This window comes from Anabrus simplex, chromosome 1 (assembly GCF_040414725.1).
Source record: "Anabrus simplex isolate iqAnaSimp1 chromosome 1, ASM4041472v1, whole genome shotgun sequence".
Lineage (NCBI taxonomy): Eukaryota > Metazoa > Arthropoda > Insecta > Orthoptera > Tettigoniidae > Anabrus > Anabrus simplex.
The window spans coordinates 653,578,376-653,591,734 of record NC_090265.1 but is presented as its reverse complement, the minus strand read 5'-3'; the positions used below and the strand labels follow the sequence as shown (position 1 = coordinate 653,591,734).

Genomic DNA, 13,359 nt, shown 5'->3' with positions numbered 1-13,359 from the left:
CAAGTTTACCTAGCTGATAAAGTAATGGTGTAGGGCAGAATGGAATGAATTAGTATTGAATAAAATTCACTGTTCCACTTGTCCTTTGTTACTCCATCTTGACAAGACCTGTTCAAAATTTAATTACTAATCTTACTACTACTACTGCTGCTGCTGCTGCTGCTGCTACTAGTGGGGTCGCGGGTGCGAACATTGTTGCACGTGCGGACTTAACTGTTTTACGGCTGGATGCCCTTTCTAAAGCCAATCCTATGTCGAGGGATTTGGGAAGACTTGGGAGATAGGGACGAGCTGCTCAACTAAGCGGTATGTTCTGAGCTGTCAGTGGAGAACACAAGTAGGGGTTTCGGTTTCATCTGCAACAGAGCTACAGAGCTATTACACATCAAACTGTACAGGTTTACACGGGCCCATTGTTTAAAACCTGGTGATCCAGCCACAGGTGTGAGATATTGTGAGTGGTGTCTTGCATTAATGAATGATTGTTTATTCGACCCACTGCTTGTGTTCTTTTCGGATGAGGCCTGGTTTCATCTTAATGGTCGTATGAATGGTCGTAACTCCCGCTGTTGGTGTGCAAAAGTCCCTCACTGTGATAGGGTGTTTCGTGTGCTGTTAGTGCAAGGCGAATAATTGGGCCTGTTTTTTTTTTTAAAGACGACAGTAAATGCAGAGAGGCTAATACAGCAGAAGATTCCCTTCTTACAATCTCAGAAGTGTTTGCAGACAGAGTGATCACTGCTGGTCTGTTTCCCCCTCATTCTCCAGATCTAACAGTGTGTGATTTTTACTTGTGGGGTAAACTGAAAGAAAAAGTGCCCTCGCACATTGTGAGGAACTGAAAGAAAACATTACAAATGAAATCAGAAACATTTCAGTGGCAGAATTCACTCATGTCAGCAAGAATGTGGTTACCAGATAGAATGCCTGTATAACCCAGGAAGGATAACATTTCCAGCATCTTTTATAAGGTAAGATTTCATATGATTGTGTACACACTTAAAACAGGGCGGCCGCACACAACATAAGTTTGGGTGACTACAAACCCTGTGCATTCGGTCTGAGTTTATATGAGAGTCTGAGCCACACCCTCCCTAACTAAAGGACACACATAGTGAATCACGACCATCGTAGGGAAACAAATTTGCCGTGGATCCCCGATCAGGAAGGGCGAAATACGTAGCCCTGAGCTGAAAACGTTATTCTCCTCAAACAATTAAAGCTAACAACTAACACTACTACGAGTCAAAATCGTTATAAATGATAGATGAGAATTTATTGTAATGTAACGTAAATCAAAGGGATTAATTAGATGAAATAACTAGTAATAATAACAAGGTAATACATACATATTCGGCATCAGCCCAAAAGATAATCGTACCAAGGTCTCGTGACCTCATCTTTTCTTACATGCATAGGGCACAGTTACTCTTGAGATGATAGCATTTATTCCAGCACTGACCTCGCTACTAAAACTGCGAGCTGAATATCATTAACTCAATCATTATTCAATCTTTCCTTCGGCGAGGAATAGAAACGCAATTCCAAGCGTGGGAGTCATTTTCAATATCCAAACTTATTTTTAACAATACCCCTCTCATATCGATTCCACACACCAAGGAGCAGATAAAATAATAAAGTGATTAAATCGGAAAACTGCCGGACCAAGGAAATAATCCACGAGGGGCAAAGACAATGCTCCATGGAGCAATGAACGCAAAGCAAAACAGTAACAGAAAACATGGACCTGCACACGGCCATGAAATAAATAAACCAACATGGCGAGCTCCAGGTCGTAAACAACAAGGATGCACACCATACAAAATAAAGACTTCGCACCCAGGAGAAAAGAGGCACGATAGGGAACAAATGGGCATAAATTCAACAGACCGATACGCCATCTTGGCACTCAGCTCATTCATCTACACATTCATTTAATCACGCGATCCTTTTGCCCCCAAAGGCAAATAATTCCGGCAGATTGGTGCGAGTAAATAAAATCAAGGCAACTCGTGGAGTGCAGTTCAACATTTCATCAATAAGGTCTCACGTCAGTAGTAGATATATAGCTCACCTAGGGCAAATGACAGTAGGACGTTTGTGACCCCACGGTCATGCGTAGATCCATCGCCTACATACTGCGTACGACTAGGATAGACCTGGCCGACACACAGACCATACCTCCAAATAATGGCAAAATGTTTCATCGAGAAATTCATTTAAAATAATCAGAGACCAGATTTTGACGCACCACAATCACCTACACAACTCATACACATGCCATTCTCGCTTCGAGTACCGAGATGGACTACGGTCGGCCATAATAAAAGAAAGATAATACAGCAAATAAATTTAAAACGTTACATTACCGTCAATATTCATCGAAGCATGAAAATGATGCAGCAGTTTTGCATAGTTTTAAACTTATAAAACCACCATAAGAAAAGCAAAAACGCCGCTCCTGTGTGTGTGTGACACATCTCTTCTTTCCCCAGCATAAACAGCCCAACATTACTTCAAGGAGAAGATATTAAAAAAGGTCTCGCCGAGAAAAGATCCTTCACGCGCGCTACGGAGGGAGCTGCCCTCTGTCGACAGAAGGTTGAAATACAATAACTATAGGAACAGCCAGATATCTACTCTTGGAGACATCGGTATAATCACATTAGAAACCATGCTAAATTAGCATGTTTCAAATCCCTGTATATATATTTAATAAAAACACATTACATTCAGCTTTCATAGTGATTTGAAATGCACAATTTTATCAAAAACTAATAACTCTCACAAAAAACTTATTAGAGGCTCTAAAAAGAACACAACGTTGTGGTTGTTCAAGTGCTGAAAGTGATAGTATACCAAAACATAGAAACAAAAAAACGATACTGAGCGTTATATATGCTCTAGTAGATATATGCACAATACCCAGACAATCCAGTGCAAAAAAAAAAAAAAAGGAGATGTCTGGTATTGATTCATCTATTTGGAATTATTGGACTTAGATCTGACCGCCCTTGATATAGCCATTCACACTGCTCATCTTCTATACTTGCTCTCCATCTGCATCTTCTTTTTGATTTTTACTACCATCAAGCAGGTTCTTTGTACCCCAGGAAAGCAGCATCTGTCGCCCAGTCCTTTCCAAATGATTTGACGAGTAAACCTCACACAACTGTTTCTTTGTTGCTGTTAGAATATGTTGTATTTGTACAACCTCCAATGCCCTTGGATGGATTTTGTCTCTTTAAAATACAAAATCATTTCCTTTCCTGAACACACTCGTGTCTGTAATTTCTGTTGCATTTTACTTGGAAAATTATTTTTATTTGTTTTCTCTGCCTCTTTCCCTGAATGACTGTATATTTCATTAAGTTAATACTTTCAATATCCCATGGAGTTTTATGTAGTTCTCTCCCAGGGATTTAATATTCTGTAATACATAGTGTTTTCCTAAAGTTAGTACAGTACCATGTTCCTTGTTCATTGTTTCATATTTTTCCTTCTGTATAACAGCCGGCGTAGTCTTAATGTGTTTATCGAGACATGGCAGAACACATAGTCAGCCAGCAGAAAGCTATGGCCTCTTGCTGGAAATATCAAATTTGTTTCGTCTAAATGTGCAGATGATTTGTTGACGAGCCAAAACATGAGCATGTGTATGCTGTAGATTTTGTTTTGACCTCCACATCCACCACAGAATATCGTAAACATTATTTTTCCTTCTAATGCCATTGAATCCAAGTGACGCAAGAGTGCTGAACCAACTTACTTAGCCCCTCCGCCAGCTACGTCCCCAATCTGTCGGTAAAATGTTGGATTCCTCAAGTTGATTCCCCAGACAATGCAGAGGATGTAAAAACTGATTTTTCATGCACTAAATTACTCTTAGATAGATGTTCTTTGCAGGGGTTGGTCTTGCAAGTCGAAACAGAATGCTCTGAATCAGGATCAGGTTTTTACACGATCATTGTTTTTTTTTTTTTTTAGAATGCCTTTGCACGTAATGTGTTTACTCATTTTTGCGTCGTCTCTAAGAGAGTGAGACCTTGTTAGTGCATTCCTCATCAACATGTTTTCCCGTTTAGCTCATCATAAATTTGAAGTACCGATTCTCATCGTATTAAATCTATATGAAAATAACTCGCTTATCGCATCACAAAATTTTCACTGTTACCACTTAGTATGATCGTGTTTTATTTAGAATTTCTTTTGGAAAATAAGTTTCTACGTCATAAGTTACCTTGAATGTTTCATTTCACTTTTCATCTTGGTTTCTTGTCACATCTGGTAGCATAAATGGTGATGCACTAGAATTTTTCAAGTTTTATTGTGTTTCGTGTGAATCAAATTCTCCTTTGAAACATCATACTCATTTCTTGAGTTTTTAACACAATACCGTATAATCCTGAATACCACCCGCACTTTTTTCCCCAAAGTATTGGTTCTAAATCTTGGGTGCGGGTCATATTCAAGCCGTTCATTCTCTTAAATATTTACTACGTTTACATGGAGTATTGAAATAGATTTGAATACGGTTACCGTACTCAATATACCACACGTAAACGGGCATTCAGGTCTTATTGTGTTTTAGTTGCGTTCTAGAAAACAAGATTGATTTTTCCTGAATACGGTTACAGTGGCATGTAAACGCGAAGTGTTAAGTAATGAAATAAGGTAAATCAAAGAATATGGGTAAATATGCGGTAAATATAAAAGCCGCTGCTGCGGATGCTCGATCGTCATTTGTTTCACAAGTGTTGCTGGCATGCTGGGTGCGCGAATAGCTGATCTCATGGGTTATCGTACTTTGCGAGAGTCAAGACTTGGTTACGGAAGTCTATCACATTCGAGTTCCGTATCTGTCCCGTGTAAGTGCTGTCTCGATAGTAAGCGATGGATTCAAAATGGCGTCTGCAGTCATTTACTGTGGGTGAGAAACTTCAAGTTGTAAGCGAAGCTGAAATACACGGAAATTGTGCTGTTGGCAAAAAGTACGATATTGATGAATCGTGTATTTGTGATTGTCTGAAGAAGAAGGGAAAATACTTCTAAAAAAAGTAACGGCGATCGCAGAGCGTTCCGCGGGCGGAGTGCAATATTTCCAGAAATTGAAGAACAACTCCACAAATTTGTGTAGGAAAACGTGAGTTAGGATATGGTGTTTCTAGTGAAATGTGTCAATTGAAAGCACTAGAGATCTCGTGAACTCAAAACACAGGGTTTTACTGCAAGCCGCGGATGGATCTGAAACTTTTATCGGAGAAAGGGATTGTGCATTCGGAAACGTATGTGTATTTCACAATGTCTCCCTGGGGCGTATGAAGAAAAATTAACGGCCTTTCAGTATCACATTATTCATTTGAGGAAGCAAAATTATTTGCTGTCGCAAATTGGAAATGCTGACCAGACACCTGTCTATTTTGAAATGCCGTTGGAAAATACAGGGGATACAAAGGGTTCTAAAAGTGTAACCATCAGAACAGGTGGTAACGAAAAGCAACGATGCACGGTAATGTTCCGCATATTAGCGGATAGAACCAAACTCCCTTCATATGTGGTTCTGAAAAGGAAAACGCTTCCGAAAGGAAACTTGCCGTCCGGTGTTATTGTTGGACCACATGAGTCGGGTTGGATTGACAGTGCGTTAGTTGAGGACTGGGTGAAGTGCATTTGGCAACGTCGCCCAGGAGCTTTGTTACAAAAACGAAACGTGCTTGTGTTGAACTGTTACCGAGGACATACAACTGACGCCGTAAAAGATATGAGGAGGAAAGGAAAAACTGATCTTGCGATATAATTCCTGGAGGACTCGCTTCTATTCTACAGCCATTGGATGTGTACGTGAACCGGCCTTTTAAAACTGCAATGAAACAGTTTTACACCAGATGGATGTCTGATGGTGATCACGCGTTAACATCAACCGGACGAGTAAAGAGGCCTGAAGTGGAACTATATGCAGCTGGATCAAGACCACATGGGCGTACATTCCCAAAGCTGTAAAAAATGTGAAATTTCAAATTCAGTGGACAGTAGTGAGGACAACTATTTGTGGAAAGATGCCAGCGACGAAAGTTCCTATGGTGAAACTTCAGATGACGACGGTGAATTGTGAATGATCTGAGTATTGGACCAATTTTATTTACGATTTTTGTGATGATTTTATTTATTGTAAGCTGTTTGAATTTATATTTGTGGTATATTTGAAGAAAATTAAATAGGTATGTAAGTTATTTGATTTTTTACTTTTTTGGTATTTTGCCATCTTAAATTTAGGGTGTGGGTCTTATTCGGTGGCGGGTGGTATTCGGAATTATACGGTATTTTGTTCAAATACATTAATATTGTACTATATCGAATATATTGATTCTGACTTTAATTACTCATACAGTCTGACTCAGAAAGCCTTTCCTGGGGTGTGCATCTAACCTCAAAGTATTTTTAGTATTTCCTTTGCTGGAATATTAATGGTATTGGTTATTTTTCTGTATTTTTAGAGATTTGAAACTGGATAACTTGCTTTTGGATACAGAAGGCTATGTGAAGATTGCAGACTTCGGTCTTTGTAAAGAAGGAATGGGATATGGTGATAGAACTGGCACTTTTTGTGGTACTCCAGAATTTCTTGCACCTGAAGTGCTGACTGAAACCTCATACACTCGTGCTGTGGATTGGTGGGGGCTTGGTGTTCTCATTTTTGAGATGCTGGTTGGTGAGGTAAGAATTCTTTGTAATTTCCAGTACTGATTACTCTTAACTGACGGGTACTTGTTATGAGTGTTTTACCTCACTTATTTCATCTATCTTGGAAATAAGGAATTTCAGCAATGTCTAGGAATGAACTTACGTGATTCCTGCTTGCATAAATCAAGTAAACTCGTATATTGTGAAGAACTGCTGAACAGGAGGAGGGAATACCGTATTTACTCGCGTATTAAACCCCCTCCCCCCCACACACACACACACACTTTTACAGCCAAAAAAGTAAGGGGTGTCTAATATGTGATAACCTCAAATTTTGTCCAGTGAACACATGACTTCTAGGCTATAAATTACAGATGTAAACATTCTACACTGTTCTCTAACAAACTTATGAATGTATTTGAGTTATGCTGGCTATTTTCATTGGAAGTCAGTACTTCTAAATGTAAAAAGACAATAAATGGTGAACACGACTTTTAGGCCTACATATAAATATAGTCGGTTTTAGTTACTCATATCACGTCACTCGTTTCATCTCATTAATTCCTCGGATTCGGTTGACATCAGGAAGGGCATACGGTCGTAAAAACTCGCTACAAGGATTCGTCTCACTTCATATTCGACCCCATAGAGAAAAGGGATAAGGGTATCATATTGTGCAATATTGATATAAAAGAACTTAATGGCCAGTCATTTGCCTCTGTCAGTTGAGCAGTAGGCCTACCACACAGTAAACCTGAGTAAACGTAATCACTGCTTTCATTTGAATTATCATCTTCACTGCCATCTCGTCAGCCACGCATCGAGAGCATTCGTGGTCCCGTCTTTTTTGAAACTTTTAAGAATAATTTTGTTCCCTACTATAGAGTCCAAACAGTGAGAATCTATTTCCAAATTGTTTCTGGAGATCTGGAGATGGTCTCTGATATTCCCAGTCCCTGTATGTGTAGCAGAAGCCACTCCTTCCGAGTAAAGCCGTGCTATAGAAAGCATGCCAAACCACCAGCTGATAACTAGCATATGTTACAAGTTGTACTTCCGAATGTAATAGATTTAGATTTAGATTTATTATTTTTCTTTAGATCTACAGTAATAATACCCATTTGATCCGTTATAAAGAAAAATAACAATGTCCAGCCTAAGCCAAATTACATACTACTAACTTGGTGGACCCTACACAGGCGGAATACCGGACAACCATGCAAGGTTCCACCCCTAGCTAAATCTGTTAAGCTGCCTCTAACATGGACGGATGACCGGCTCACATGCTAGGGCACCCCCTATCTCTAAATTAAGCCTATAACTAATTACAACATTAAATCTATACTAATCTATCTTAAGCTGCCTCTAACATGGACGGATGACCAGCTCACATGCTAGGGCACCCCCTACGTCTAAATTAAGCCTATAACTAATTACAACATTAAATCTATACTAGTTCTAAATCTATACTAATCTATCCTAAGCTGCCTCTAACATGGACGGATGACCAGCTCGCATGCTAGGGCACCCCCTACATCTGAATTAAGCCTATAACTAATTACAACATTAAATCTATACTAATTCTATCCTAGTACCTCTTATCATTAACTAATGAATCAAAACCAATACTGTCTCAATACACATAAATACACCTTCACTTGAATAAATACCCTCTAAACTTCGCTATCTTCCTAATATCCATAAATACACCTTCACTTGAAAAAATACCCTCTAAACTTCGCTATCTCCTTTAATATCCATCCATCGAACTCAACAATCATTCACTTCATTTCCATGCCACATATCATAACATATCTACCTCTTATCATAAAGACACCTTTACTAGAATAAATACCCACTAAACTTCGCGATCTTTCTTATCATCCATTCGCCACCATGCCCCTGCTGAACATACACACAAACCTTTGCACATTCCATTCCTCCTACATTTCCTCTACTTGTCTCTCTCAGGGTTGCTGATTCCATGCTTCAGCGGTAATATGAATGTCACAGACCCCATACACGCTAACCTTAGCACATTCCATTCCTACTACATTTCCTCTACTTGACTCCCTCGTGGTTGCTGATTCCATACTTCCGTTGCACTCACATTCTGCTAATACGTATTCTACTCATGTTGCAACGTTATCACTGCACTACCTATCTATTCCTGCTTATCTTATTCAACCATGCTTAATCTAATTAAATAATCATCTAAAACCAACTTTGCTTGCCGATTTACCATTAACTAATAAATCACTTACCAATACCATTTAAACTTCGCTACCTCTCTTAACATTCATCCATCATCGTCATACTTAACACTTCAATTCCAGTCCTCATTCACTTTACAATTATAATACACATTAAGACATCTTTACTTGAATAAATACCATCTAGACTTCGCTACCCCTCTTCTCATCCATCCATCGAATTCAACAATCTATCCATCTTATATCTCAAGTCTCATTACTTGAATAAGTACCATACAATTACAGTACACTTAAAAACACCTTATCACCTCGCTACCTCTCTTATCATTCATCCATCATACCATACACATGCAGATACCATCACTTCTTTACTTTAACCATTACAATGCCCTTCGAACTCAACAATCCATCCATCTTATATCTCCAAACTCGTAACAATTACACTACACATATAGACATCATTACTTGAGTAAGTACCATCTAAACTTCGCTACCTCTCTTATCATCCATCCATCTAAACTCTGATCCAACTTCTAAACATCAATACATATCTACCTCTTATCATTCTTCACTTGAATAAATACCCTCTAAGCTTCACTACCTCTCTTATCATCCATCCATCGCACTCCACAATCATTCTCTTCAATTCCATACCACATATCCTTACATATATACCTCTTATCATTAACTAGTAAATCACTCACCAATACGATCTCCGTCATGCCATCACTTGAATAAATACCATACACTTGGTCTATCCATCTTCTACCTAAAGACACCATCACTTCAATTACAATTATACTACACATACAGGCACCATTACTTGAGTAAATACACACATACAAACACCACCATAACTACGCTTCTGTCCTCCATCATAGGCAAACTATGTTACTTACTACTGTTACTTGACTTTTTACTTCTCGTAATTATTCCTTCCATTTTTCCTTTTTTGTCCCATAGGTCCTTCAAACTCAAGCTTCTCCCTTTGATCACGGCACTTCTTACTTCTGCTTCCTCCATCAAACCATTATTCTCGCTCCGATTCTGTCCGCTTGTCTTCCCCTGTGGTTCTTTTTCTTCCCTCGCGCAGACTTCCGACACTAATTCGTCCATTAAATTCCTGACTACTTCCATCCTTCTTGCATTTACTTTTTCTTCAGCTCTTTTCATGATCTCTTCCCAGGAACCCCATCTACTCAGTGTTCCTTCATTTACAGTATGTACATCAGCCCTGGTAGTTTCTTCTTGCCTCGAACTGTCAGCCCTGCTAGTTTCTTCTTGCCTCAAACTCTCATCCATTAATTTCAGTTTCGATATTGTCCACTTACGGGTCCAATTCCTGTCGCTCACCACGAGTATCTGACCACTAATATACGCTTTCAATCCCTGAATTTTTGCTTTCACAAGATGTTTCTTAAGAATTTTAAAATTTCTACTCTCTTCTCTTCCGAAATCTCTCTTAATTCTAATGTTCTCACACTGTAGATTACCAGCGTTCCTTATCACTATGTCTGCCATCAATGAAGATAGCAGCGACACTTTTATGGGCCTGTGCCCTCCCACCTTGCCAACTCTCTCCACATTGTCTATATCTACCTCACTGAAATTTATTTTCATTTTTTTTTTGTATAACATCTACCACTTTGTAAATAATGTCCACTTTAGATTCTGCCTTGTCTTCCTCCACCCCATAAATAAATATGGATTTCTTCTTGCGCTCCTGTCTGCAGAATTCGATTTCTTTCTTCAGGTTTACCATCTCTTCATCCATATTTTTTATTTTCTCTCTTAGTGACACCAGTTCTTTCTCGCTGCCTTCTATCATCGCCTTCGTATTCTTCATATAATCCTGGATCCACTGTCTCGTCTTTTCTTGCTCCTGGCCTTGTTCTTGAAGCATTTTCTTTAATTGTTCAAACGGACATACCTCCTGTATTACTTCTCTTACTACTTTCCTCATAACCTCTACGTCTACCCAATTCATCGTATCTATCTCCTTGCCGACCGCTTGACCTTACCGCTTCCTCACTCTTAATCCACTCCACTCAGCAGGCGCACGCCACACGACCCGTCCGTCCTCCTCACTGGCTTAAGCTAGACTGCCGAATGTAATAAATAGTGACTGGAAGCGTTCTCTGGATAACTGCGGCTGTTGAAAGCCAAACCCATATTTTTAAGTATATTTCATGCTTGTTCTCCACATTTATGAAAATAGGATTTACCTAAACAGCTGTAAATGAGATACGAGAGACTGCACTTGTGCCAGTGCCATAAGTTTCACGACAGGGAGATTAAAAATAAATAACAGGAAAGTTTGTCACATTTATGAATATCTACAGGTGTGGCGGTAATACATTTTATCACCATAATGTTTAATTTCATACAATCGTTGTCTCCATTTTTTTATTAACGCATAGTATGTTTTGTTTGGCGTCTCCAAGAATCGTTAAGTGGGGACGTATTATTATTATTATTATTATTATTATTATTTATTTGTGAGGTATATTGGCGAGCGAAACATTTGTTATGATTGGATTTTTATCGCGTTTTAAATCTACTTCTCTCCAAAAAACCCATATTGGCCTGAGTTACAAGATATTAAACGATCACTTTGTTTGATCTCACCTGCTATATTAATCGCAACAACCATGAATATTTCTCAAGTAAAGTAATCTAGTTTCCTCATCCTGTGGTGGTGCAGCTCGTGTTAGACAGGCCCCCAGTGGAAGGGAGTTGCATGTACCATTTTTATTGCATATCAATCCATATCCAATAACTTGGAACTTGATGAGGTGTTGCAAGTATGATATAAAGATTAACATTTCCAAGACTAAAGTGATGTCAGAGAAACCTAAAAGAATTGATTGTCAGTTCGAGAAAACAAAACTGAAACAGGGGGTTCATTTCGTATTTTTTATGTTTGTTCTTCTAGGATGGTAGTTTACTAAGTGAAATTGAATCAAGGTGCGGCAAAGCTAATGGAGTGGGCTCGCAGTTGTGATAAGCAGTATTCTGTAAGAAAGAAGTGATCTCGTGAACCCCACTATCTTCTTATGGTTCTGTTTTGAGCTTTACTTTGCTGTATGGGAGTGAAAGTTGGGTGGGTTCAGGAAGTTGGAAGTAATGAGAATGATTGCTGGTGCAAACAGGTGGGAACAATGGCAGGAGGGTACTCGGATAAAGGCTAAGTTTAGAATACAGTCGATTGATGAATCTGTTTGAGTAAATCATTCATGGGTATGGGGTCGTGTGAGGCAAATGGAGGAGGATAGATTTTGCAAAAAGATAATGGACTTGGCTATAGAGAGTAAGAGAAATACAGGCAGACCAAGGCAATGATGGTTAAGCTCTCTTTTTAATGGTTTAGGGACTAGATCTGTGGCCTGAAGCTTTCACACGTTAACTCAACACCAGCGACCAGAAGACCGCATTCAACTAGTACAGTTCTGTGAATGGTTTTTGCAACAAGTTGAAGATAACGAATTTGTGGGGACACTTAAAGGAACATATTTATAGTACTCCACCCATGGGTGTACAAGACCTAATAGCTCGCGTGCATGCTGCATCGGCAATGGTGGATGCAGGTGTGTTCCGTAGGGTATGCTCCAGCGAGTGGCGAAGTGTTTGCAAATGCAAGGTGGTTACTTTGAACATCTGCTGTGAAGTGAACGTTGCTCGTAAGTGTACGTACCAGCTCTGTAAAGATAAGACTGGACATCACACGTACACTGGAATTATTGTGCGTAGCATAATGGGCAATCCAGTGTAGCCGACCTACCGTACTGTATTGTGTTTCCTTGTACCGCATTGGATAGAGACAGTGTTACTTTATCCACTATTATGGTCTACGTATTGGCTTTATTTGTGCCATGGACGAAACAAAGTGGTCGTTTATGTCTGTAAGAAGTTCATGTTATGCTTGAATGGCGTGAACGCGACTCGAACATCGGCGCATCCGCACAGCCGGAATTTATGGCATTACATCGTCTCACTGAGCTAATGAGACAACTCCGGAGATGCGACCTGTGCTTGGCCATGCTGCACGCCGTTACAGCGTTACCAGAGCCTCGTTTCTTAACTCGCATTTCTATTAAACCTATTGGTGGGACTAAGTTTTGCAAGATAAAACTTTTGTCGTGAATTTCGACAAACCGCACCAATATAAATGGTCTGTTATTGGACATTATAAATTTTCCAGCTAACTCATTCCTGGTTGCCAGCGTTTCGCCCCCGTGTGCTAGGCTGGGCTCATCAGTTGGTACCTAGCACACCTACCAAGACACATGGCTAGTGCATACCATGGAGGCCACTGTGTAGGCTAATTGTAGCCACCGGCAGTGCCAAAGCACTTGAGACACTCTGTCTCACTGTCACACTCCACGTGTGGCATTTTTTGTTCACCCTGTATGTGTACATTATTGGCTTGCTCAAAGATATTGTTTATGATAATTATTCAGGACTT

At 39.6% G+C, this 13,359-nt stretch overlaps 1 protein-coding gene across 2 annotated transcripts in view; it reads left to right on the top strand.

The window, feature by feature from the left end:
* Window positions 1-13,359, top strand: part of Pkn (serine/threonine-protein kinase N) — a 308,319-nt gene that overhangs the window by 241,589 nt on the left and 53,371 nt on the right. For both annotated transcript variants that reach the window (XM_067135805.2, XM_067135804.2), the window contains one exon: window positions 6,495-6,714. In XM_067135805.2, coding sequence (XP_066991906.2) covers window positions 6,495-6,714 — 220 coding nt within the window. The remainder of the gene's footprint in view (window positions 1-6,494; window positions 6,715-13,359) is intronic.